Below are 27,970 nucleotides of genomic sequence, written 5' to 3'. Positions count from 1 at the left end.
CCAAGTTTCTGGCACAAAGTGAAAAATACTCAAAGCTGAAACAGATTTGGGTTTTTATATATATACACACACATACTACATTATATATAGTATGTATATATACTATACTATTTATAGATCTATTATATATGTATATAGTAAAATAAAACTAAAAATATATATTTTATATATAAATATATCTGTAATTAGTGTAATTATAACTATATAATAGAATGATAAACATATAAAACAAGAGCATAATACTTACATAAGTATATATATGCTTTTTATATAAGTTTATATATGAATTTATGATAAATTTTAAAATATATACAAGAGGTATTTATATAAATATAATGCATAAATTATCTATCATTTTAATAGCATATTTGTGTACTACTAATGTATATACTATATACAATATATTAAATGTACAAAATATATACTAATAGTATATATACTTATAGTGTGTATATATACACTATATATACTTGTATATATAAATATATTAGTAGTATAATGAATGTATTTCAGATATATATATTACCTACATAATATATAATAATCTATATTATATACTATAGTATTAGTATATTTACTATATATATACTAATATATAGTATACCATATGTATAGTGTATATGCTATATTAGTATATATATTATTATAGTGTATCTTATTTATATAAATCTATGTAGTTCTGAGTTTTAAGCAAGGTTAAGAGAAGGAATTCCCAGCACAGGAGTGGGAAGTTATTTCAAAGAGCTCCTCGCCTCCCTTCGCTAGCACGTCCGTGCAGCAGCCACCAGCCCTGGCACCCATTCTGCACAGGACCTGTGCAAACCAGGACCCTCATGCCCCTGCAGGAACTCCAGGAGTGGTGCATGTCCCTGTTCAGCTGATAAAGCAACAAACTCTCATCACCCATTGCCCTTGTTTTAACGGGTTTATTTTAGAAAGTGAACATGTCTGTTAAAAAAGAAAACGTGTGGAGTTAAAAAAAAAATAACCAAACATAAAACTAATGACAAATTAGCAATAACATAAAATAATTTTACCTAGTGAGGCTCAACGATCATTAAATAGACTTCGAGCATAGAGAAGTTTTACTTCATTATATTAGCTGTCTCTTGATTAGGTACACAAAACAACACGGTCCAGTAATTACCTATAGTCAGTAGAAGATCAACTTCAGGAATCACTGAATAATAAAATACATCATGGACGAATATTTTCATACCACCTGGGAGGCAACCTAATATACATATGTCACCAGGGCACGCTTTGTGAGGTATTACAGTACATGGAAACCATTCCCTTTGCTTTCTAAGGAATAAATTCTGTCAGCAGCTCCATCAGCAAGTCAGTCACAGGCTCCGGTGCCAGTTTCCAAACCCCAGCAACTTCCCTCAGGGATTTTCTTTCTGTAACAGATGCCACAAGTCAGGGTGAAGGAAGATGCAAGTCAAGAAAACAGTGACAAGGAAAAGGCTTTCAACTCTTAGAAGGTTTCAGACCAGAAGCTTCAGCTTCTCAAGAACATGTAATATCTCCCCCAGCCGGAGCTCTACCATGTGTGGTGAAGTGAAAGCAAAGGGGCAAGGTAATTCCACAAGGAAATGAAGTCATTTCCAAAATTATGAAATCACCTTTTGTATTTAACCAAACCACACTAACAAAAACCTTCAGGTGCAGCTGCTCCAGCGTAACCCCTTCATGCTATTAAACAGACGGGGGAGGGCAAAGATCAAGGTAGTTTTTCCCATGCGCTCTTCAAGGTGAGACTATTTGTCCTAGACCTAAACGAACAGAGAATCTCTTCCTCACCCTCTTGCATTGCCATCTCCAAAGAAGTATCTCTCCCCGCTTCCAAAACAAGGAGCTTTTACCCATGCAGTCCAGCACTGCCCTTCTCACCCAGCCAGCAAAGCAGTGCTGGAGGGGCTCTGTCCCCAGCCTGCAGCCTTTTACACCCCAGTCCCCACAGTGTTCTCAGCACCCTCCTAGGCCTGGGTTAACCAGAACTCAACCACAGGCTCTCAAGAGTGGCAGGATTTCCTGCCTGAAGGTTGCTCAGACACACAGTCTGGCTTCAAAGATATGAACTCCTACGAGTTACCCACTGTTCAAATGATTGGGGAAGGAACTAAGACGACAGATATTTTTAGGAATACTGAGGTTGTATGCAAAGGAACTCACCTGCTTTTGCATATCTGCTATACAACTGGCTTTTCACTGTCTTGTTTCTCTTCAGAATCTTCATCAGATCCTGAAAACAAGACAAAAATGCTATTAGATCACTGGAAAGAAGAAGAAAAAAAGGAGGGAAAAACCAAAGGAAGGGGGAGATAAAAAGCAGACTCCCACCGGTAATGGTTATCAAGAGGCAAGTCAAAGCAAGTATTTCTCATGTCTTAATGCTTTGTCAACCCTAGATGGAGCTCTAATCATGCCAAGATGCTCAACCACCAGAGAGACAGCCATCAAAGCATCCCCAACGTATAGAACTCCATAATGTGAGCTGGGCAAATGTACCTGTGGCAATCAGCAGATATTAATATTTTCAATGTATTGCATAATACAGCACAGCTTTACAGAAGAGATTCGCATTTTAGGGTAAAAAACACTGCCACAGTGTTTGGGGCTTCACACTACGTCCTCAAGTAACTCAAAACCACTCAACCCAGAAATAAATTACTCATTTCCTTGAAGTCCCTGCAAACACAATCTTAAATCTTGCAGTTACATTTATTTTTTGGCTTATTTGACTTCTACCTCAACTACAGCAAAGCACATGATATGCAGAGTTGAGGTGCAATTAACACTTGCCCTCAGCTTAATACACCCACAGAACCAGCCTTTTTATACAGAGAGGGCTGCTGCTTTTTGTAATGAGAGGACAACGTTTGCTTTAGAGCAGGCTTGGGTTCACTGTCCATCCTAAGATACTGTAAAGCTCCACGTTTAGGCTAGATTAAATAGTGCATTGCTGCAGAAACACCACTGCTGGCAGGTAAGGAGATCACAGAGAATCTCAAGCTGGAAGGGCCCCTTCCCCTGCCTTACCCTCTGAAGGGGGGCAATGATGCAGGACTTTAATGACAACATGAAAATCATTCACGACATGAACATAACTACCTGCTACAGATTCAGGAGGAGAATAGAACTGCCCGTCAGAGAGGACTCCGGGGTGAAGAAGAGCCGCTCGTTCAGACGCATCCTGTGCTATCAAAAACCCTGAAAGGAAAAAACCACCCAAACACATCAATCCTCAGTGCTATCACAGAGCATCCTAAAGGTCGAGTACTGATGAAGAATCTTAAAGATTGATGGGTTATCTTCGCATTCCTAACAAGTTACTTCGATAGATGAATATCTCAGGAAAAAAGAAAACTGTTACTTTAACATTTCTGTCATCTTTATCACTTCAGGAGGTAAGGAGGCACACTCCAGCAAGACAGAGACCCTGGACACATGAACTAAGGAATCTCTCCCCCTGCTACATGCAAGGCCATGTGTACATTCATCAACACTCTCCAGCTAACTAAAACTCTGAAATCTAGTTTTAATCATCAGTGAGCTGCTACACATCACTAAATCATTGTCTCCCTTTGCCACTGAAGGACTCCTCCTCAACGGCTTGCTTTCACCTGTGTCAACAGACTTGGTTATTCCAACCTTCAGCTCCTTTTGGCTCAGTTTCACCTGAAATCAGGAAAATGATCTGGAAATGACATTGGGCTATTCTGGTGTGTTTCATACAGGATAAAAACCAAAAGGGGTTGGGAGGGAAGCTAATTCATCTCATCCTCACTGCCATCAACAGGTCTGGTAATAACTGGCCAAAAATGGCATTTCAGGTCAACATAAGGGGATTGAACTTCCATGCCTTACTCTCTGCCACACGAAACTGATGGGGGGACAAAAAAAGAAACCCCTGATGTTCTACTGAATCAGGAAAGCTATCTGAGGTGGCCAGTTATTAACAATAAATAAATCTCTTTCCAACTCAAACTACTATTTCTACATCCCAATTTATCTTATTAACCAGTTAAAAGTCTCCAGAGTCTCTGGTTTACTTGTCCAAAAGAGGAAGATTGGTCTCTACACTTAACAGTGAGTCACAAGACACCAGAAGACACACAGTGGTTGGAGTTTAGCTTTAAATCCTGCTCACAGAAGGAAACTTTTAGAGCTGGAAATCAGCTTCAGCAGCAGAAGTCGGGTTTGCCCTTCTTTATTTTTTAAGTTAACAGACAAAACATCTCTGATTTATGAGCACTGCTGCATTAGGCAGAAAATTGCTGTGGTGGGGGGTTTTGGTTGGTTGGGGTGGAAAAAGTCAGCTTCTACCCTCACTAGAGATAGGAGAGAAAAATACCTGGTCAAAAAGCAAAACCTACTAAAATCAGTTGTCATTATCTGCCTCAGATTTACAAGCAAACAAGGCACTTTGTATAAACCACCAACCAACCCAATCCAAATGTGCCTCTCATTTGCCTGACTTAATTGCTTAAAATCAGCATTTTCTAGTGAAACCCCATCGCTTTTGGAAATAGCAGCATCTATTTCTAAGCAAATGCCATCTATTTCAAGCACAGCAGGAATGAAGAAAAAGAAAGTATCTTTGAATTCCACAGGGATTTAGAAACATAATCTCAATTTTATGAGCAGGATCAAGCATTTACATGTGTATGTATCAAATCCCTTGTCTATGAATATTCGGTATAATAAAAATACAAAAGTCTCTGAACCGGTTACATTTCTTGTTTGTTGAGATAAAAGTGTGGTGCAGCTGCATCTCCTCATCCCCTCAAGAGTTTCCCTTTCTCTAGGCAGAACCCAGTGTATGCAATCAACCAACTTCTTTCTTGGACTGGTGAAAAAGAAGAGGGAAAGGATCCAAGTAAAAAGATTGCATTTCAGAGCACTAAAAAACCCAAAGGAGACATCCAAGCCCATGTAAAGTTTTTGGTTTTACCTAACAGGCCAACATACCCTTGCAGCAGAGTTTTAGACTATTTCAGGTAATGAAATAGTTCATTACAGTTCACTGTATAATCGCTCTCCTGCTGCTGAAACTAACACACCACTTGTAGCAGAAATCTATGCTTGCTTTTCCTCACCACTCAAGCAATATTCTCTTTCAACTAAACCAATGGATTTCCTCCATTCAGCTAAATACATGGAGTGGCAGGTGCCCTGCTGCCTCATCTTCAAGAGCCTGAAATTCACCATTGCTCTGGTCTCACTCTGAAGCAGTCTTTCCACAACACTTCTTTGCTTTCCCTTTTTCATCTCAAAAAAAAGGAGTTACTGACATGGAATTAGTTATTCTGTCTGCTCTTCCTAAATGAGGAACCAGACACTTATTCTATGCATTACTCAGAAAATGAAATTTAACAAGATATAGTTAAATTTTCAGGTCTTCAGCATAAAAATGATGTATGTTCCTAAGTGCCTGGCAAATTGCTGATCTAGTCCTTGTAACTTTTAACTTCGCCTCCTTAAATTAATGAAACCCCCACTTCTGTGAGCGCATATGTTCCTTCACAGAAGAAGAAAAACTATGCCATATGATTTAATTCTTCCCACAGCTTTTTGAGTTTTGAGAATCACAGATTGGTTGGGCTGGAAGAGGTCTTAATGCTCATCCAGCTCCAACCCCCTGCCACGGGCAGGGACACCTTCCACTAGAGCAGGTTGCTCCAAGCCCCTGTGTCCAACCTGGCCTTGAACACTGCCAGGGATGGGGCAGCCACAGCTTCTCTGGGAAAAGTCTGTGCCAGCGCCTCAGCACCCTCACAGGGAAGAGCTTCTGCCTCAGAGCTCATCTCAGTCTCCCCTCTGGCAGGTTAAAGCCATTCCCCTTGGCCTGTCCCTACAGGCCCTTGCCCAAAGCCCCTCTCCAGGTTTCCTGGAGCCCCTTTGGGCACTGGAGCTGCTCTAAGGTCTCCCCTCAAGGAGCCTTCTCTTCTCCAGGCTGCCCCAGCCCAGCTCTCTCAGCCTGTGTTCATATGAGAAGCTGAAAGAAGCATTCTTCTGCCAGATAACATGGGATCAAACATTGCCAAAATGAGGGGAAATAGCAAAGCTTACTGTTTTCTTCTTCAGCTTCTTGCGGTAACACTTTGAAGTCCAAGAACCAAGTTTCAATCCAGGCAAGTATGAAGGATATGATGGGCAGCACGTAGCCAAAAGCACCCTGTGAGAACAGCTTGAAGGGAAGAAAACCACACAACATTACAGAAGTTACCCTGAAGAATTTTACTTGCAAGAAAACAACAAAGTAAACCAAACAGGTGATTAGAATATATACCTGTGAAATAATTACTTTTGCTAATAAAAAGGCACTGGTCACTGCTGTTGTAAACTGAAAGAGACAGGGTAAGAACAGTTAAGACTAAGAAATGGATTTACTTTCTCATTTCTGCCATTATCTATCAGTTGCAACTTTAAATATTTACCAACAACAGCAAGATCATAGACTAATAAAACATAACAAGTATGATACAACTAAAGTGTTATTAAAATAACCTCCTTACTAAAGATAACTTTTAATACTGACATTTCCACACAGCAATTAGGCAGTTTAGATGCTACACAGATGCTGAGCTCTATAAATTGTGATCTTAACTGTATAATGAAGATGCAGTATTTTATTCACAAAGTCCCTTTAGAAACTATCTATGTATTTGGGAAAAAGCAAACAGTAATTGCTCCAAATGCTTCTTAGGCTACCATCCAAATCAAACTATCTGTTTCAGGTAAAAGATCTTTACAGGAGTAAATTTGAATTCATATTTTAATCCATGTACTGATATTGTAAAAAATTAATGCCTTTGAAGACTTGGGAGTCCCTGCCATAAAAAATGGAGCCTGCATAAAACAACAAAGCAGCAGTGGACAAGTACTGCTCGCTTAGGCAAGGCTTATAACTCTGTTAGTGCATTGGGGTCCAGCAATTCTTTAAATAAGAGCAGACCCCAGCTACCTTTTGGTAAAGCACAGGTAGGATTTTAGGATTAACAGCTTCTGCAAAACCTTCAGTGAAGCTTTATACATCTGATTGCTTACTACCATGATGGGTTCACTCCCACCGCCTCACCAACAACTGCAGCAAGTCGAAGGATGTCACTGGAAGTACTGTTTAAGCTACACAACCAAGAGTAAGAGATTTTGAGGCATGCACTGAAAAATAAACACAGACCTGCAGCTGCTATTATGTGTTTGTGCCATGCTAATACTCTTAAAAAACCATGGCATGTCACCTCAGACCACTGAACAAACTGCATGTTAGCCACTTGAAGTTACACATAAACACGTTCTACATGCACCTACCACAGGGTAAGGGAAAATAAGATTTACAGTGCACCAAGCCAGCAACATGCCTGTTATAACCTATAGCACTGACTGGTGGAAGTATGGATTATCAGCAAGTTCTGCATCCTCTCTCATTGCATTCTCAGGAGAGCTGCATTAAAGATATTTGCTCCCATCCACTGTGATTGCCTGAAGTTCTCAAGAACCTTCATTCTAAGAAGGGATTGCATATTTGGCATTTTGTCTTGGAGCATGAAGCAATGCAGGTGCTCAGTGGGTGGCACCTAAAACTCTAAAAAGCTAAGAATGTGGGAGAATGGACAGCTGGATCTCTGCTACAATAATGCCAACTCTTTTAATACAGTTCACTATTTCGAATGCAAATACATTCCACACATTAGCTATTGAATATGTCAGAGATAACAAGCAGTTCCAACCAGCCATCCGTACTGGATTCAAAGTCTTCAATTTGCATTAACAAGATACCTAGTCAGAACCACACTCATTGTGCTGTTAAATTCTTGCCTTTAAGCTGAAAATCTTCCAGAACAGAAGTTTTTAATCTGTTACTGTACAGCAAACTTTAACATACCAAGATGATCTTATATATCAAGATGATTCTTAACATACGAGTGTTAAGAGGCATCGAAAATTCTGTCTGTTTGATCCATTCTAGTTAAAACTCCATTATGCTTGGCTACTACTCACAGCTATTGCCCACCAATGGCGCAGTCTGCACATTGCATATGCAAGTATTAACACCTTAAACCGAAAGACTGCCAGTAGCTATAGAGAAAGGAAAAAAATATTTGTTGGTTAATGCAGAACACAGAAGAACCACAAGATTCTCAGCTCACCGAAAACACTCGTTTCTTACAAAACTTAAAACAGGACAATCCAAGCTCTGTTACTGAGAAACAAATTGGAACGTGTGCTTATAAAACAGTAATAGAACATTATTTCCCATTTGTAAAGCAAATGGCACCACTCACATGCCTATGTAGGCTCTAATATGCAAGCATGTGCAATTCCACATAACGTAAGTTACAAACACGAGAAAGCTACACAAAGTATGTTCACGATCATTTTACCTGGCTGCAATCTAAGCAGTTAAATCTAGATGCAGTTAATCCAGCAAATACTTTGAGCATCACTGTGCCTCTCTCTGATCTGAGTGGTGTGGTACTGGTCAAGAGTAGCATTAAAAACTGCAAGTACTTCACAAATGCAATCAGAAAATGGGAAGAATTTTTTTAAACCATCTTCTACTTACTAGATGTTTAGGATTTATTGAAATATTAGCATTGCAACGATCAGTTCTTCTTTGTGGAGGTGCCTGCAGCTGCAAGCTGTTCCAAACGTTTTGCAGGAAATAAAGGTAAGTTATGGTATTTCTGGGCCAGAAAATTCAATCGATAGCAGACAAGATTTCTGAATCAGGGGCACTAACCCTCAATTTCCCTGTTTATTCTTCGATATTGGATTGCTTCCAACTTGCTTTAAAAGATGCATTTAGAATCTAAAAAAACATAAACCAAATGCTTAAAAATTCAGGGACACCAAGGACAGGCGTGGCCAGAGGCATGATGAACCCATTTAGTCCTATGCAAATACGTATGTTTCAGTGTTGTGTGGTAGAAACAGAAGAAATCCTGCATAAGCTCATAAGTCATTCTGCAGAATTCCATGACCTCATCCTTTCCCAGGGAATAAAAGTCTATTATTTTGCATTACATGTTTTTAACCCTTGGTTGAACTCGAGGGCAAAATCATTTCCAGAGCATCAACATTTTGCTTTCTGCAGTAAAGTGTATCATAAAGAACCTGCCAGCAAAATACCAAGAAAGGGAGAAGTAGCATAGCTTGCTAGCTTATGACATTTTTGTATCTGGTACCTCATTCCACACCATTCCATGGTACCTCCATTTCAAAGAGAGATTCTGGATATAGTATAGTAGATACCAAACCAACTCATCTCTGCCAGGCAAACAAGATCTGGTAGAGTTAATGATCTTGGAAGAACATGGGGCCCTTTAAAAGGACCATAAAGAAACAGCTTTTACTTTGAGATCAGTAACTTGGTCCATGCAGTGCAAAATGCATCGCAACTACAGAGCTACAGCGTGGCTGGAAGACAGAGGAACTTCCTGATGGAGCAGTGTTCCTCTCACGTGCCTTGGGTGCTTACAAGGAGAATCAAGCTTTGTGTCATCTCTTTTTAGTACAATGTTAAAAAAAACCCTGTTGAGTTAAAACACAGACATCTGAAAACCCATCTGACCAGGCCAACCTGGGAACAAGTGTCTCCTCACTGCAACTCACTTATTTCTGTGGAAGGACAAAAACACTGGTTTAAACAACATGATTTTACAGCTGGAGGCTACTGGTCTTCTTAATAAATTATCTCTAGCCAGGTGAAATTTGGCACAAGTCCTTCCAGTTTAAAGCATCAAGGAAAGATCATCCCTTTCACAGGACCCAAACTAGGGAACATGTGTGGAAGGAGGAACATGGGAGAACTACACTTTTGCTGCTTTTTTCCCCTCTTTTTTTTTGAAGAACACTTACAAATATATCAAAATATGAAGAAGAGTAGTCATATTGTAGGACTTCTTTCTCTAAGGTAGTCTCAATGCCTCCTTTTACCTACAAAGAAACAACACACACCACTTTAGAACAGAAGTTACTGAAGCCAAAATACATACCAATCTGAAGGGTGAAATTAATAGCTGCCCACTGATGTACAACAAGATCATTAAACTAAGTACAGAGGACACATATCCTATGAATTTCAGTTTCAAGATTAGTGTCCTTATCTGTTTTTCATGATTATATACCATTTTCAATAGGAAAACATTTAGGATTATCACCTGGCCTGTACATGCTGCATTTCAGACTGTCCCAAAATAAAAGCAAACCAGTCGTTGAAGGAAGAAGATATGATTAAAGGTAAGGTCTGTCACACACATTCATAAAGCATTTTATGTCTCCTAAGAGGAATCAGAAGAGCTGATCAAAAAGCTCTCAGAAACTAGCTGCTCTTAGTCACATGTTAGCAAGCAGGAAACAAAACAGTTACAGAATTCACGCTCCAGATCTTGTCTTTATCAGCATACACACTATTTGAGAGAGCTGAGAAAAAACCCCAAACCTGTAAAAAACACAGAAGCTGCAATGAGACCATTTTCCCACAACTAACTAACACCCAAGTTGAATTCTTTCATTTGCTTGAGGGGATTCAAAATTACATCCTCTTTAGCCACTATGTTTCTTTCCAGTGGAAGGATTTGTCACTTCCCTGTTCAAACTGGGTTAGTAAGAAAGTCATTCAGGATGTATTGTGTCAGAGAGGGAGAGGAGTATGTATCTGCTAGAAACAAAACCCCTTAGTGTCCATATCCTATCGCTGTTTAGTTCAACAATTAGGCACTGCAGGAAAAATGTAAAGCACTGGAAAACACAGCCAACAGAAGGCTTTAATATTGAATTTGACTAGTGTCATCCTGTTAAAGAAAGGATGCCAAGGAACACCAACACTGTATGCTCACCATCCCAAAGCAATGCAGCCTAGACACTTCCACACTCAGCCCAACTATACTGCTGGACAGTTTTCATAGAACCATAGAATGGTATGTGCTGGAAGGGACCTTAAAGCTCACCCAGCTCCAACCCCCTGCCATGGGCAGGGACACCTTCCACTAGAGCAGGTTGCTCCAAGCCCCTGTGTCCAACCTGGCCTTGAACACTGCCAGGGATGGGGCAGCCACAGCTTCTCTGGGCACCCTGTGCCAGCGCCTCAGCACCCTCAGTTTTCCTGAGGCTATTTGCTCCAACTCCAAATTTCTCCTCTCCCTTCCCTCGATGGCTACCTGACAACCTTCTAAAAAGAGCTTCCCCTTGGTTGCTTTACTGCATCAGGTGTGATCATCTCCCTTCAGCACAAGTAAGGAAGCTCAGCTCCCCCACCCTCCAAGCTGTTTAACACACAGCTGCATGAGCACCATGTTAACATAAGGATGAACAGTGGAGGTTTGCTCAACCTGCCATGGAGCTACTCCCTCAAGTGTTTAAAGATAAATTACATCTAAGCACACTGGATAATGATGACAAAGGGAAAACAACACTTACAGCACCTCTGGCAGCAATCCTGAAGTCCCACTACCTACACACCAGTGGCACAGTCCTAACACAGTGCTATGTGACTTCCCAATGAACAGAATTCATAACAACAGAACAAAACAACCTGATCATGTGTGAGATCCCAGATATCAAATGATGGCTTCTAATATTATGACTTCCAAAGACAAAAACCTGGGTTTCATTTTTGCTCACACTGGGCTGTACAGGACTCTGGTTCACAATATGCTCTCCTTAAAACAAAGCTTTTTCACAAAGGGAACTGCTAGGATCTTGAGGTCCCTTAACACTGCAGCATTCAAAATGAAACATCATGAGTTGGTAGCATTTTCTACACAGAAGATTAAATATTCTGTGGGCCCCAATATGAAAATCTGTACTGTGAGTCCTCAACGAGTGATACAAACCCAGACTCTGCTCCTCTTAGTTGGAACAAGCCGTTGAGAAACTGGCCTAAAAGAAGAAATGCATTGGAACCCTATGCTGTTTTTCTGAAAGAAGCTACCTTTACCCACTGGATACAACCACCTAGAGAGACAACCAAAATCTAGTCCCAGGCTTGCAGCATTCTGCTGAGCAAGGTCTGCTTTCTCAAATTAAAGTGTTATTTTTCACTGTATCAATGAACTACTTGAACAGGCAGCACCTGAAACTTCAGAATGCCAGCTCAATAACCAAGGTTATTTATCCTGTAAAGGAACCCTGACAAAAAATGTTTACGTAAGATCCTTCTTGTCTGGAAAAGGGATTCCTCCCATTTTTCCCGTGTCCTTTATTTAATACATACTTTAGATTATAACTTAAAACCCAGCTCAAGAACTAGGATGCTACTTATGAAATAATAATAAACTCAGCTGTGCTATTGCTTTCTGGCAATTTCAGGAGACCTGTCTCATTTGCCAAATTACAAATGCTGAAGTTAAAATATGGCCACTATGGGACTCTGTGTTGTTTCAATGCACCCTGCCATACACAGCGTACAGCATACTAAGTTCGTCTCAAAGAAAATACACCACAGCAAAACAAAAAGGGTTTGGTCATTGGAAGTCTTTCCAGGGACTAACACCTCAGTGAAATACCACTGACTTCAAGTTCCTCAGAAGGCAAACTCTCAAAGCCTGTTAAAATTCACACTTGCCAAATTCAAAGACATACAGGAACACTCTTGCTTACTTGCTGCCTGAAAAGTTCAGGCAGCCACTGGATTTGCATGGTTTCTGGTTCACAGACTACAGAACATCAGAAGGTTTAATGATAACATGATAATAAGCCAGGTACCCTAATGAATAAAGCAGATGCAGTTGAGTAGATACTATGTTCATAAAAGCTGCTTTAATTTAAATAATACAAATAGCATATAATTTGGGATAGAAAAGAGCAACTTATTAACCACTCCTGAAGTGAATAAATAAATTAATACACTCTAAGGGTACTGAAAAGACAACTCACATTTAATTCTATTATCCACAGCAAGGTTATGAATAAGAGATCAAATGTAACAAACAAACAGAAAGTCCTTCTGACATCTGATATGCCTTTCTTCTCTCTGCCTTCATATGACTCAATCCTTGCCATCAGCTGCGCTGGGTTGATGGAGTGGACATCCCGCAAGGAAGGACAGGATTCCACGCTGCTACTGTGAGCATTGTCTGTATCACCTGGCACCCGATTCATCCTGGGTTTGCTTAGAGTGGTCTTCTTCCAGTTTCACCATCACTAGAAGGCTGATCCATAAAGGAAGAATTTCTAAACAAACAAACAAAACCAAAACACATTAGTCGCCAAAGCCCCAGAATTCCCATAGGTATTTTCACCTAATCATGTCAGTTCTCTTTCTGCTCAGCTGACAACTAATAGAATTTGGCAAGTAGGCTCTAAAACTTGTTTGTGAAATGGGATCTATCCAGGCTCTCTTCATCTCTCAGGGGATTTGTGAAACAAGAAAATTAATGTTCAATTAGACTGGTGGGAATAAGGGAGCACTGTCTAGATTTAGAAGGCTCCATCCTCCACGTTGTTAGAGTGAAACCATTAAACAGGAATGAATGACAAGCACGATGCTGTGCATCTTTTAGCTTTCCAATTCTGATTTAAACACTCTCAACAGCGGCCAACTTAAAGGAATTCCCATACACCATTCCTGAAAAATGGCAGCATTAACTACCAGCACATGCAGAGCTGACACAACCACAAGACTGAAAGTCCTTTAAAGCTGTAGTAATCATTCTAGAAAGCAAATACACTGCTATTTGTTCTGCTATAGAGAAATTCAGCTGCTGGGACAACTGGAGCTGCCAGACAAGGGGGCTCTGAAAAAACTGTGTGTAACTCAGTGGCTGAAGGTAATGCAGCCACCGTAAGTCTCTTCTGTCTGCAAGACTTGGGAAAAAAATCAGGTTAAATTCCTTATAAAACTGGAGCAGTCTGATGTACAATTCACTCCATTACTCCGTGAGAAACTTTTTCCAATTAAAGCTTCTAGAAAGAGCCAACTAAGGGGGTCACAGAAAATTTCATGTTATGCAAAATACTCAGAAGATTAATCTATGCATCCTGCAATACCAATCACATCAGACTAGCATCTGTAACACTAGGGGAATACTTTCTGAAATTCAAGAACGAAACGTTTTGTCTCTTCCTGTGTGGGCTGTCTTTCAGTAACAGAAGGAGAAATCCTTCCTACTCTTCTACTGCAACAATGTTCCAATTCCAAGCCTGCAAGAACACAACCAAAGCACAACAGGAAATGCAGACACGGGACGTGTAACGCACCACTAGGCAAACATGAGGATACAAGGGCACGGGCAAAGGAAAGGGTAGGCAAGGAGTTGTCAGTGCACGCACATCGCAGCCAAGGAAGTGGCGGCCAATGTCTAGGTCAAGTAACACATCAACAGCCTTCAAGTAGCTCAAAGTCTGCTTTTCTTGGGCTATGTGGGTAACAGACCCCCACTGAGGTAAACTGCCATACAGCTGAGCCTCTGCCTGCAGGGAACAAGTGATCAGAGCCACTATCAATCACCATCTCATTCTGGGATATGGCCACGGGCTGAACCAAGCACAAGCACAGGCAGGCTACTGCCATCCTGCTCCTGCCTGGCAACCACCCACCCCAGGATGCTCCTGCCCATGGCTTTCCAAAGACAACCCAAGGCATATGTCTTCTGGTTCTCGGTTGTAAGCCAAGGGACCAAGAAACGTGACAGACCTTTTGCTGGGCCTAGTCTCTTTTAAAGAGGTATAGCAGAGCACACATGGGCAGAGAAATTAAGAAGTGGGAATCTGAGATCGAGATAACCAGTTTCATCATTAACCAGAACGAAAATAAAGACAGAAATTATTGTACTGCGCTCACTCCTGTTTCAAGATCTTTTCAAGCAGATTTACAACTGAGCATCTTCATTACTTCTCATTCTCACCCTCTTGTTTACCCAACCTGGGGTGAGAGGTCTTGGGATCGGTGCAATGACTCTTCCCAGTAAGTACTAGTCTCTATAACACCTGCTCCATCCCTTCCGAGTCCTGTACAAATTAGCACTTACAAACCCTGTCAGGCAAGTGGACAAACTTCGAAGTAAAACAGAATTTGCATCAGGTTTCTACTTTCTAAAAAGAAAAAAGCCCAAAAACCAAACCACCACAGTTTGCACAGTTATAATACTGAAAGGATTAGGAAGCTTTACAGTAGGAACCTTAACACATACTTACTCCACATTAAGAATTCCAGTGAATCTGCTTCTTTCCAACTATCCCATGTTGATACACATTTTCAGTTGGAAACTGTTTTGCAATTTCTTCTCTATCTCTATTTCAAGTCCCAACCACCAAACCTTTTTCTAGAGTCACATTTATCTGTTAGTTTGATAGTATCTGTGTTATCTAAAATGCCTGTCTACTTAAAACAAAATGTACCATTTAACTATCCACTATGCAAAGACACCTTTCAGTACAGTACACAGTAAAGTTGAATAGAAACATGGTTATAACATCCTCTAGTAAAGACTGGTCCATACCCAAGGATTCTGTTACTTGTTTGAGCAGAAGAACGCTTTGAAAAGTAAGTTACAAAGAACTGCCATTTACTCTGTTCTCTTCTCCCCAAACAGAAATAGTACTAATTACCAGTAATTTCATTAGTACCAGTAGACTCACAATTCTACAGAGTAGAATAGTACAGAATAGTTCAGTTGGAAGGGACCCACAACAATCATCTAGTCCAACCGCCTGACTGCTACAGGGCTGAGCACAGAGCGGGCTGGGAGCAACCAGCAGTGTCCCTTAGCATGGAGCAAACCTTACTCAAACTCATGACACTTTTCCCGGTTTCAGGACTGCTGGGAAACTGTCCTAGACTGGAAAACCCATTCAGAAATCTGCAAGGTTCATGTTCCTTGTAGGTGACAGGGGGAGAAAAACAGCAATAAAGAGCAAAGTGGAAAAAGAAGTGAGACAAGGCAAAATTAAAGTATGCCAACAGAGTGGCTTTATCTGGAGTACTTAGAACTAGAGTAGCTCTGCTTGTCCATGAAATAACAGCTCTTCTCCATCCCTCAGGCCAAAGGAACATTTCTCATCCAACACGAAAGATGAATACACAGAATGGACTTGAGTACATCTTATACAGCATACAAATTACTCTTATATCTATAACACACAACTGGTTTTATACTAATGAGTATAAATGAACCCTTAAATACCTTATCACCATTATTTGAAAAATATTTAGATAACTTCTTCCTGGAAAAGAAAAAAAACCAAACCAAAACCCAAAACCAACAGCAGCAACAACAAAAGCAAATAAACAAACAACCACCCCCAAAACAACCACTACTTTGGGGGTTAAGTTGCCTTGGGAAAATACGCTTCCCCAATTTCCTATGCTTTAATGGTGATTAACAAAAGTAACAGGGCAGCTGCCCACATCCCACATTCATACTGAACAGTATTTTGCTCAGAAGGTGCTGAAAAGTGCTGGATACAGTTTGCAGGGTAAAAGGAGAAAGTAAAAAAGTTAATATTTTGGGTCAGTAGGACACCGGAGAGAACAGCAACGTCACCTTCCCCCATCCCAAGAGTGAGACTCACAGATTTGGAACGTCACATCAAACTGCTCCAACCTTGGACTCATTTTTCCCTGCACTGAAGAAGCCCTGCTCCTGAGCAGTGTCCTGCAGCATGCTGCTGTCCTTTCACCATCGCTTCACTTCTTGTTCTACAGAGTAAACAGCTTCTAAATTCAGTATCTGCACTGCATTAATTTTATCTCCATTGTCAGCTTCCCTTCTGAGTTCCTTCATAACAGCAGGGAAACAGCATATCAAAGAATGATATACTCCATGCTGAATTTGTGATGCAGGTGAAAACACACTTGCCAGAACTTCAAGCATGTGGAGTTCAGATTTTTGTTCATCAGGAGTGTGTGATTTTAAATATGCAACTATATTCTAAGAAAAATACTAACAACTAACATACAAAAAGGATGCACCACAACACATTCCAAAGGTGTGCCTCAGATCTCAGCCGCAGCACATAAGATATTTAACTACTGCAAGCGACAAAACTGAAATGTGTGGGTTTTATCACTGTTACATCCTCAGAACACACAAAGAACAAGTATCTCAGTTATCTCACAGTTTTCACTTATGTAACCAACTACCAAAATCAAGTTATTGTTCCCTTTAAAGTAAAACATCACCTCTCTCTTGGTTTAGACTAGTTCTAGACTAGTCTTGCCAAAGACCTGAAACTATGTCAGGATTTTAAAGTTAACTGCAATCAGCTCTCCACAGTTCTATTAACCATGTATGCATACTGTATTTTTATATGGTTCATGTTCATGTATGCATGCACTAATATGCAATAAAAAGAAGAAAATATAAGAAACCACTGATTTCTTGCAAAAGTAGGGAGGGAAGAGAAGTGGGCATAATGGGGAAGTGGTACAAAGATAGAGAAAAGATAACTAAAAAGCCTTTGCCAAATCTGTTCTTAGCTCTTTTTCATATCTATTCCCTTATCTCCGAAGCCAGCTTTGTAGCCCAGCCAACAACAGCTCACAGAAATAAAGATCTCACTGCAAATCTTACTCCACTAAGCACTGAATAAGCAACAAGGGCTTCTAACCCATTCAGTTTCTCAGTTAAAACAACTGTAGGCCAAATAAACCTTTCAGGTATCACATTAGCATTTTTCTAAATACAGAATATAATTCCTTAAAGAGATCAAACATCTCAGTGATAGCTCACACATCAAGCATGACAATAGTTTGTTACATAGGATACTCATAGGTGTTTGTTTGCCTTCTCCAATTCAACAATATGCCCCCAGGGCTGCTAGCCAGATGTTACTTGCACAAGAAAAGCTCTTCTTTTGCTAGCACAGAATTGTGGGACTCTTCCTGAAAGATGTCATTTCAGTCATTTTATGTATATGTATAATATGTATTTATCCCCTGAGTGGGAAACACTCAGGATTCCAGCACCCCCTCAAAAACTATTCAACAAAATGGTGCCAAAGTTTTCTCCAGGCAAACTCAAGCCCTGGAAACTCTTCAGCGATCTTAAGAAATACAGTATTTTAAAGAAGCTGACATCCATTTTAGAATGCAGGGTAAACTTTTGCTAGATTTTTCACTCTTAACTCCTATTTTACAGCTTTTGAAGATGCTTCAAAACAAAAGGAAGTATCAGGGGTTTACCTCAATTTTTCTCCTTACAAGGCTTAAAGACCATTGTAATGAAATAATTACCCAGTCCAAGCAGCAGCAAAGAACATCTGAACCTTCAGCACATTTATTCTAACACCCCTCCATGTAACTCATCTAGATTTTCTGTCAGTGCTAAATAGAAATTAACTCCTGATGTCTGAAGGGATGCTGTTTCAGGGCTTCGGCTGATGACTGAGTAGCTGATCTTAATATGAAAGCGTGATGGCCCTACAAGATACTCAGTTGGTTCTTTACCAAGATAATCTTCTTTGTTCAACCCTTCATGTTGAATCTTACTGTTAAAAGTTGTCTTTTAACACAATCCCTAAGGATTTTAAATTAAGAACAGATTTTTAGAAGATACAGTTCAATTAAGAGAACATTTAACAAGCTGCCCATGTGTGATCCTTTAAAGTGACTCGGCTGAGGTGCTGGATGCTGCTGGCTAACCACACCAACTCCCAGTCTCTGCTGTCCCAAGGGTGATTCACCATTACCGCTTCACCAGTCTCTGCCGCAAAAGCACTGCTAATATTGCGAGTGCTGGCTTAATTCACTCAATGAAATCCATTAATCCTGCTGAGCAGAAATTAGGTTTGGTGCTGTAAAACATGTTTTAAAATACAGTTATTCAAACATATGTTTCAATAGGATGGTCTGATACAAGTTTAAAATTGTAAAGTCTAAATATATTCTTTTGTGTGAAGGAAGGCCCAGCACAATTGTGCTGAACAGTTCACAGCGAGAAACTTGAGAATGTATGAAAATGAGAATGTATCACCTCCAGAAAACCACATTCCAGCCCAAATGCACCAAAAAGAACACCTAATGCATCTGAACTATAGTTGGTACTTCACAAATTTCAGCACTGTTAAAAAGGTCAGTTATTTCTTTCTCAACATATGAAGCCTATAAAGAACAACGTTCATCCTGAAAAACTAACACACAAATAACAGAAAACTACTTCATGTTAAGGATCTGCATCATGACAAGACCGTCACTGGTTGTCTTCTGCAAAGTATCTGGCCCTGAACACCATCAACAAACAAACAAAACCCCAATCACTCTGCATCTGGCCTACTTAAAACTGCAAAGCTGATGAAAAACATCTACTAAAAATAATAACAACCCTATTGGCTTATAAACAGAAACGAGCCTTCCCACAGTGCTGCACTGACAAACAATCCCCCAAAACCCTACGATTTCCAGAACAAAATGACAGCTCTTGTAACAATTAATGCTCAGCACAATCCTTCATCCCATTATAAATGCCAAGATGACAAACACACATAATAAAATGTACTGGCAACACTGTACAGAACTACTGTGATGCTCTTATGCCTCTAAGCACACTAACATGATGAAAACAAATAAACACACATTCTTTCTTGAAGTTCAGTATTTGTGGTAAAATATTTTCCATGTCGAAGACAATCACTGTATCTACTTACACTTGACTGCCACGAAATTGGGGGCTGACTCAGTGTTAGCCCTTCATCAATGAGTAACTTGAACTGCTGGTACAGATTAAACTGCTGCAAGCTCGACCAGCTTGCTCTGCAGTCGTACCTGTGTAGCCCTTCAGATACACCCAAAACATTATATTTCAAGAATGAATGAATTGCTTTTAACTTAAATGCTGAAATCAGGCAATGCCTCTCCAAAAGTTGCCTAAATTCAGTCTGACGCTAAAACTAAACCTCAGCACAAGATTTTCCTGTGATGAAAACCAGAGGTTTCATGGAATCCCAGACTGGTTTGAGTTGAAGGGAGCTTAAAGCTCCTCCAGCTGCAACCCCCTGCCACGGGCAGGGACACCTTCCACTAGAGCAGGTTGCTCCAAGCCCCTGTGTCCAACCTGGCCTTGAACACTGCCAGGGATGGGGCAGCCACAGCTTCTCTGGGAAAAGTCTGTGCCAGCGCCTCAGCACCCTCACAGGGAAGAGCTTCTGCCTCAGAGCTCATCTCAGCCTCCCCTCTGGCAGGTTAAAGCCATTCCCCTTGGCCTGTCCCTACAGGCCCTTGTCCAAAGCCCCTCTCCAGGTTTCCTGGAGCCCCTTTAGGCACTGGAGCTGCTCTAAGGTCTCCCCTTCAGGAGCCTTCTCTTCTTCAGGCTGACCCAGCCCAGCTCTCTCAGCCTGGCTCCATAGGAGAGCCGAGCTTAGGAGAGTTTGCACACCCTGATTTGTTCACACCGTTATCAGCAGGACAAACAGGTCACTGCACCTCCGCGAAGAAGTATTTCCTGAACCGGGATCTGGAGAAGAGGAGAAAAGCCGCCATCCTCCTCCAGCCACCAGCCCTCAGCCCCGCGGGGCGGGCGGGAGGGACCACACATCGCCCTTCCACTGAGCATCCCCCGAGCCGCCGCAGGCACCCCCTGCCCGGAGAGGGGGCCTCCTCCTCCTCCTTCTCCCTCCTCCTCCTCTCCCCGCCTCCGACAAGCGCCGTTTCTGCCACCCCACTCCCCCTCCAACTGCCGCCCCGGGAGAACAGCGGCCGCCGAACCGGGGGGTCAAAGCCGCCCTGACGGAGTGCGCCCCACTCCCCCGGGAGAGCGGCGGCACCGGCGCGGGAGAGAAACGGGAGGGGAAGAAGGCGGAGGAAGGAAGGGAGGGAGGGCCGGGGGAGGAAGAGAAGGCAGGGGAGGGAAGGCAGGGAAAGCAAGGGAAGGCAGGGAAAGCAAGGGAAGGCAGGGAAGGCAAGGCAGGGAAGGAAAGGCAAGGGAAGGAAAGGCAAGGGAAGGAAAGGCAAGGGAAGGAAAGGCAAGGGAAGGCAGGGGGAGGGAAGGCAAGGAAGGAAAGGCAAGGGAAGGCAGGGAAGGGAAGGAAGGGAAGGAAAGGCAAGGGAAGGAAAGGCAAGGAAGGGAAGGAAGGGAAGGCAGGGAAGGAAAGGCAAGGGAAGGAAAGGCAGAGAAGGGAAGGAAGGGAAGGAAAGGCAGGGAAGGGAAGGAAGGGAAGGAAAGGCAAGGGAAGGAAAGGCAAGGGAAGGAAAGGCAAGGGAAGGAAAGGCAAGGGAAGGAAAGGCAAGGGAAGGAAAGGCAAGGGAAGGGAAGGCAGGGGGAGGGAAGGCGGGGAGGGAAGGCAGGGAATGGAAGGCAAGGCAAGGCAGTGAAGGGAAGGGAAAGGCAGGGAATGGAAGGCAAGGCAAGGCAGGGGAGGGAAGGCAAGGCAGTGAAGGGAAGGCAGGGAAAGGGAGGGGAGGGGAAGCGCAGGGGAGGGCAGGGCAGTGAAGGCCGGCCCGCAATGGCGGCGCCGCGCGCTGCCCCTCGCCCGGCCCCGCACGGGCCGCGCTCGCGCCGCTCCCCTCAGCCGCGGCCTCCCCGTACGGGGGGCTGGCTCCCGTGGAGGCACGGCCAGGCCGCCCCTCCGCCCGCGGCGCAACGCGCCCCGCATCTCTCCCGGAGCTTTCCCTGCCCTCCCTTCCCCCGCTGTCGGACCACGGGCGGCAGCGACACCTACCCCAAGCGAAACGCTCCGGCCCGCGAGACAGGGCCCGCACCGCGGCCCGGAACCGCTGCAGGCCCCGGGGACTGGCGGGGCGGGGCCTGGTCCGGGGGGCGGGGCCTGGCCCGGGGGGCGGGGTCTATCCTGGGGGCGGGGCTTAGCTCAGTGCACCCCCCCCCGCTCCTTGTATCCCACTGTTGTTATTGGGTGCCTTAATCTCAGGTCATCTCAGTGAGCTGAATGACACCCCAATTTGGGGAGTGATCATCAACTTCTGCCTCGGGATAAGACATGGAGAGACTTGGGAATTTACAGTCAGTAACCACTCAGGTAGCTTCTACGCTATACAGAAGTATACAGTATATTGTGTATCTATATAACTATAGAGAAGTTGGCTTTGAAAGTCCTTATGAACAAATTTAACCAAGCAATCTTGTAATTGTGATGCTGTCCAAAGCAAGGACATTTAGTGCAGACTTAAAAAAATGAACTGAGCGTGAGCTAATGGTGTATTTTTCCAGGCTGTGCAAGGGTTTTCCCAACCTTCCGAACATAGGAAAGGACAGACGATGTTAGATCGTGTAAGGAAGGACTGCAGCTTCTTTAATACTGCTTTACTGACAGAGGCATGTCTCTCTATCCTGACGCTGAGGTTTGAATGTGAGCAATTGAGTTTTGCGTGCAGGTCATGGATTGCCTGCTCCACCTTCCAAAGGAGTGGAGCAGGTTGCACGTAGGTATCAGACAACATTCCACCTAAATTGTTACTTAGTTCACGTGTGCCTAGGACAGCGCACTAGGAAAGAGTGTCTGTAATCTTCTGGATCAAGAGAAATGGAAAGAGACGCACAGGGTCAGGCCTCATAATTTGCATCTTAAAGTCTTCCTCATTTGATTTTCCTCTGCTTCTATTTAAATTACTATTTTCAGTCTTTGGGTCTGCTCCCACTGTAAAAAGTATCTGGTAGTAATAGGTTCTTTGGTAGAATAAGTAGTCCGCAACCAGGACAGGTTAATATTTGTGTGTTGTTCTCAATATACTTATTCTCAGCTTTATATTCTTTCTTTCTGGGCAAGACCATTAGGGCTCAGCACTTCTCTGAGGGCTGAAGGAATCCTAACTCTGTATTCAAGTTAATTTACCTATTAACAGTTAATAGGTAAAATCTAATTAAAGCCACTGGATGTAAACTGCTTTCTACAGGTTACTCAGCCTTAAGCTGTGGCAGGAGGAGGGCAAGAGGGATGCCAAAGGGAGGCAAATATACCTGAACTCTTCCTAATGCTGCTCTTTAGAAAGAAGATATGTCAGTCTGTGGTACAGGTGGAGTTTGGGAAGGAGCAGGAAGGCCTTCTTGTTGCTTGGCTTTCCCACGGGATGGCTTGCGGTGTAGAGCTTCCTACCCTGGAACTGGAATATGGCTTGTGATTTCAGCATGATCCCTCACCCAGGACAATTAGCAGATCTAAAGGCAGAGTGTCTCAGCTAAGGCAGGACACCACTCTTTGCTGTGTCATGCTGGCTTTGGGGCACCAGTCAATTGTTCTCACAGCAGCTAATTCTCTAAGGTGAAGTCTGAGCACTGTAACAGTTATCTCTAATATGCCTCATTACATCAAGCAGATGAGCCACTTTCTGATGCAAGAGTCCCAAGCATTTCTTCCTGCTTTTTCATGCAGTGGTAAACAGCTGAAATGAGTCGGATGGTTCCTGCAACACAAATAATCTTGTAGTTGAATATAGAGTCTGAAGATAGACGTTAAAATATACAAAGCCATTACACCCCAAAATTCCTTTGAAATCTGCTTAAATACATTTAAGGATATGAGGTTCATATTCTTGTGCGTGGCTGGTTCTCAAACCTCAAGCTGCCAACCCATGACCAAGGACATCCCTGGCTAGCTGAGTTCACACCTTTGCTTCTCTAGCTGATGAGCTCTTCATATCTATTTCTTCTGCAAGAAAAGTGAATCTGCTTGCACTGGGGGCGATCAGATTGCTGCCTCCCAAACAGACAATATGAGTAGGATCTGATTAAGTATTTCTATAATAGAGCAGGAAGAGGTTAAAAATCTCTTGACTAAGAAAGTACAAAGTGAGTATAGAGTTAGGATTCTCACACAACTTGCCTATTACACTTCAGTGTCAAATCTGATGTTAATGCTTTCTTCCATGATGTGGTTCAATTGAAGTGACTGAGCCACCCAGCGCAGGAACTGTAAGCTCACCCTGTGGCAAGAAAATGACTAAGTGAAACTGAGAGCCAAACTCCAACCATTTGTCAGGCATTGAAATAAAACACCTTCTTTTTCCAGATCATTTTGCCAGGATGACGTGATGCTATTAGTGCAAGCAGTAATTGCTTCTTAGTATTCAGCTGAGCGGCACTATTCAGCATATTTCATAACAATGCTGTATTAAAAGGCCAACGTGCCACTTTTGCATGCCATGAGATCAGAAAACTCCCACATACACATCTTTACCCAAATGCTAAAAGCTCCCAAGATTCTAACATGCTCCCAGGCCATTTCACAGCTGATTTCTCATTTTTTGGCAATTCACACTCATGCTCTATCTCTCTGCAATCTCTTTGTCTTTTCTGCTTCTGCTGCCTTATCTTTCTAATGCATATTACGATTTTCTGTTAATTTTCTCTCACCAATTCCTCTCCATTCCATCTATGGACACCATGATCTATAAATTACTTTTCCAGACCGTGCTTCCTTTTTCTTTCATATTGAGTTCCTTTGCCCCAGGAAAAGTGCTTTCGCTCACAGCCAAAATTTATGAGTTTAATGAGAGCAAAAATGAGCAGTTTCAAACATTTAATGGAGTCTTTTACAGGGCTTTTTTCCCCTAGAAACTGATGATAAACCCTCTACCTGTGCCTAAAACTATCTCGCTATCTTTATCAGACACCTTCTATGTGCAATCCTCATACGCATCAATAATTTGCCCTTTTTTGGCTATATTTTTGTGCATAAACTATTATATGTACAGTGGACTCTTGATCTGCTTTATTTTCTTTTATCTGGTTTTATGAATTTCTGGGTTTAACTGTCCATGGTTTCCACCTAAACAACTTCCTTTCTGTACAGAAATATATCTAGTAATGTTAACCTTAGGAATATGCACATATGCTGGTACACATAGACCAGCAGGAACACGTGTATATGTTGGAATATGTGTATATGCTGTATATATACACCTTAGGAATATGTGTATATGCTGGAAACACCTGGTAGTTTCATGAAGCTTGAAAAGAAAGGCATTGTTTTTGTCATTCTGTCACCAGATTTAGTGAAACTAAAATGTTTAGGGGAAAAATGAGAACTAGAAATTAAAAAAAGAAAAGAAAGAAAAACCCACTGCGCAGGCCAGAGGTTCGAAGCATGACCCTTTGATATACTTTCTTCTGATAAAAGAGGAAATACATCCAGATTACTGTACAGAAACTGCCCTGTAAGCAAGACAGGGTTTAAAAACCAGACTTTACCCAAGTGGTGTTTGTAAGGCTCATTCTGCAAAGCCCGAGGCAGCAGACCAACAGAGCTAAGTACAGTTGCAACCTTCAATAAACAGATTTCTGGTTATGGTGTTGTCAGTATGGCTATCATTTCAGCAGACAGTCCATACCTGCCAGCTTTTAGACGTAAAAGGGTTAACAATGTAGTACTAACAAGACAGTAACTGTTTCCTGGGTAATTTGCATCTGTGCAAAGTACTTTACCCCCAGTCAGGTTCAGTGACATTTTCTGAACATAAATATACTGAACTCGAAGGAAATAATGTATACTTAAAGTACCATAATGTAAGAGAATGCTCGAAGGAGACTTCGTAACAGTCTTCCAATACCCTAAAGGGGCTCCAGGAAACCTGGAGAGGGGCTTTGGACAAGGGCCTGTAGGGACAGGCCAAGGGGAATGGCTTTAACCTGCCAGAGGGGAGATTGAGATGAGCTCTGAGGCAGAAGCTCTTCCCTGTGAGGGTGCTGAGGCGCTGGCACAGACTTTTCCCAGAGAAGCTGTGGCTGCCCCATCCCTGGCAGTGTTCAAGGCCAGGTTGGACACAGGGGCTTGGAGCAACCTGCTCTAGTGGAAGGTGTCCCTGCCCGTGGCAGGGGGTTGGAGCTGGAGGAGCTTTAAGGTGCCTTCCAACACAAACCAGTCTGTGAATCTACGATTCTATGATGATTCTATATTTCAAGCACCATCAGTTCTAGAAAGGTGGAAAATGCTGACACGTTACTTCAGAAAATGGGTTACTTTGACAAGAGCCCTTCAAAACCATTTGAAAGGGATACTGAAATAGCTGCTGTCCATTTTGTTTCGTCTTACATGGCCATAGAATGAGTCAAGTAGATGCCTTTACCCCTTATTTCCGCTCTTCCTTCTCTCTCTTCTGCTTTAAGGATGTTCTAATAGGAACACCACTAACGCCAGAGACATTTTTCCTGCCTGAATGACAAATACTTTTTTTCTGAACAAACATTTGTGGGGAATTCCGAGTAAGTGGATGAAAAAGTATGAAATCATGCAAATAAAACCCGAGACAAGCAGAACTATGCAAGTAGTGAGGAAACCTAAAAAGCCAAATGACTAAACCTTGCACTTTACTGTTTTCTCCATGCTTTAGCACATGATCACATCAGTGGGTATCAGGTTTTAACAGATCTACAGTCCTTCCTCCCAAAACAATATACAGAAGCCCAGCAGAATAAACTGCCAAATCCACGTTTGAGTTTTCTGTGGCTAAATGTAAGGAAGTGTGTGCATTATGTTCTTTTAACCCACTCCTACCCAAAAGATGTCATGGATTCCTTTCCACCTCTTTTACTGCTCCCACACTGGAGTTGCTTTGGAAATTCCCATGCAGTTTAGAGGTTTTTTTCTAAAATCATATCCATGGACCTCATGCAATGTGTTGGATGCATTTTCAGTTGAATCTGATTAGGTGAGTTGCTCCAAACCGAGATGCTCTTTTTGAAGCCACTGCTCAGGACCTGTGCCGGCATGGCACCCACCTCGGTTTAGTCCCTTGCAAAGCCCTTTTTGGCTCAGATTGAGAGCCACACTCAAGGTGCGGACTAAGGATCGTCCAATCTGCTCAGAAACGTGGTGGTTCCTCACCCTGCATGGACACACCCGGGACCCGGCTCTTTACAGCTGTCCATCAGACGAGTGCAGACCAGAGGCTGGGTGACGGTCGGTGCCTCGCTCCCTGGCGCAGCCGGCTGCGCCGCTCCGCCTCTCCCGGGGAACAGCGCCCGAAGCGCTGTTTCGAGGCCGGGGCGCCAGCCCCATCTCCTGGGCAGCCGGAACGCTGCAGCTCCGGCTCCTGCCAGCCCCGCCGGGAAGCGGCTGCGCGCGTTTGGGCCGCGGCAAGGGGCGCGTTCTCCGCAGAGCCGGGCTCAGCAGCCACGCGTTTTATCTCGGAGACACAGAACCACACACTGGTTTGGGTTGGAAGGCACCTTAAAGCTCCTCCAGCTCCAACCCCCTGCCACGGGCAGGGACACCTTCCACTAGAGCAGGTTGCTCCAAGCCCCTGTGTCCAACCTGGCCTTGAACACTGCCAGGGATGGGGCAGCCACAGCTTCTCTGGGCACCCTGTGCCAGCACCTCAGCACCCTCACAGGGAAGAGCTTCTGCCTCAGAGCTCATCTCAGTCTCCCCTCTGGCAGGTTAAAGCCATTCCCCTCGACCTGTCCATACAGGCCCTGGTCAAAACTGCTCTAAGGTCTCCCCTTCAGGAGCCTTCTCTTCTCCAGGCTGCCCCAGCCCAGCTCTCTCAGCCTGGCTCCAGAGCAGAGCTGCTCCAGCCCTCGCAGCAGCTCCGCGGCCTCCTCTGGACTCGCTCCAACAGCTCCACATCCCTCTTGTGTTGTTGCCTCCAGAGCTGGACACAGAACTGCAGTATGTTCTCTTGTCCGTGGTTGGAAGGGACTGTAAAAGTCACCTGTGGCTCAGCACGGTGATAAGAAGTAACTTGCAAGTAAAACCAGCCCCTCTCATCAAGCAAAAGGTATCCTGGTAAGGGTGAAAGTCAGAAATTAATTTTGCCCTGAAAGCATAGAAGCTGGGTGCTGGAGATGAGGTGGAGCTGTGTAAGAACAGCATCCGCTGACAAAAGGCCTTCAGATGCGTGAAATATCATCAGCATTCAGTTGGTTGTCAGCCAAGCTAAAACACTGTTCTATTCTTGTTCCTAGAGTTCAGGCTGGCCATCCTGAACTATTGCACTACAAAGAGAAGGAAAAAGAAATCTACAAAAAATTAAAGAACAGCATCTGCCCCATTGCAGCGGTATTTGAGCTACTGCTTGTAGAGGCTTTAAAAAAGAACAAGAATCTTTATTTGGGTTTTTTTTTTTTCCGGG

At 42.9% G+C, this 27,970-nt stretch overlaps 1 protein-coding gene across 8 annotated transcripts; it reads right to left on the bottom strand.

Annotated features, from left to right (window-relative positions):
• Window positions 1–906: 906 nt before the first annotated feature.
• Window positions 907–21,725, bottom strand: STARD3NL (STARD3 N-terminal like). 8 transcript variants are annotated; one of them, XR_003991899.1, is made up of 9 exons: window positions 21,607–21,703; window positions 12,889–13,185; window positions 9,871–9,948; window positions 8,011–8,088; window positions 6,299–6,352; window positions 6,079–6,196; window positions 2,347–3,216; window positions 2,179–2,248; window positions 907–1,403 (listed from the first exon to the last, which is right to left on the bottom strand). XR_003991899.1 is itself a non-coding variant. In XM_030489946.1 (9 exons), exons 2-8 carry the CDS (start codon window positions 13,111–13,113, stop codon window positions 2,196–2,198), a joined length of 705 nt encoding a protein of 234 aa, XP_030345806.1. In that variant the 5' UTR covers window positions 13,114–13,185; window positions 21,607–21,703; the 3' UTR covers window positions 1,080–1,403; window positions 2,179–2,195. The 8 variants fall into 8 exon arrangements, 4 of the variants coding, with proteins under 4 accessions (XP_030345806.1, XP_030345816.1, XP_030345823.1 ...); XR_003991900.1 differs by lacking the exon at window positions 21,607–21,703 and adding an exon at window positions 20,372–20,480; XM_030489946.1 differs by having other exon boundaries at window positions 1,080–1,403; window positions 3,118–3,216.
• Between the last annotated feature and the right edge of the window lie 6,245 nt (window positions 21,726–27,970).

The sequence above is a fragment of the Strigops habroptila genome, chromosome 1, assembly GCF_004027225.2.
Source record: "Strigops habroptila isolate Jane chromosome 1, bStrHab1.2.pri, whole genome shotgun sequence".
Taxonomy (NCBI): domain Eukaryota; kingdom Metazoa; phylum Chordata; class Aves; order Psittaciformes; family Psittacidae; genus Strigops; species Strigops habroptila.
The sequence above is the reverse complement of the archived record's forward strand: the minus strand, read 5'-3'. Positions and strand labels throughout refer to the sequence as shown.

Bases quoted from the DNA above. Each gene is read 5' to 3' on its own strand.
- STARD3NL (XM_030489946.1), bottom strand. From the start codon at position 13,113: ATGAATCGGGTGCCAGGTGATACAGACAATGCTCACAGTAGCAGCGTG. The intron at 8,089-9,870 runs GTAAGTGTTCTT...CTTTCTCTATAG, and splicing joins CTTCATATTTTGATATATTT to CTACTGGCAGTCTTTCGGTT. The intron at 2,249-3,117 runs GTAGTTATGTTC...TCTTGTTTTCAG, and splicing joins TCCTCCTGAATCTGTAGCAG to GATCTGATGAAGATTCTGAA.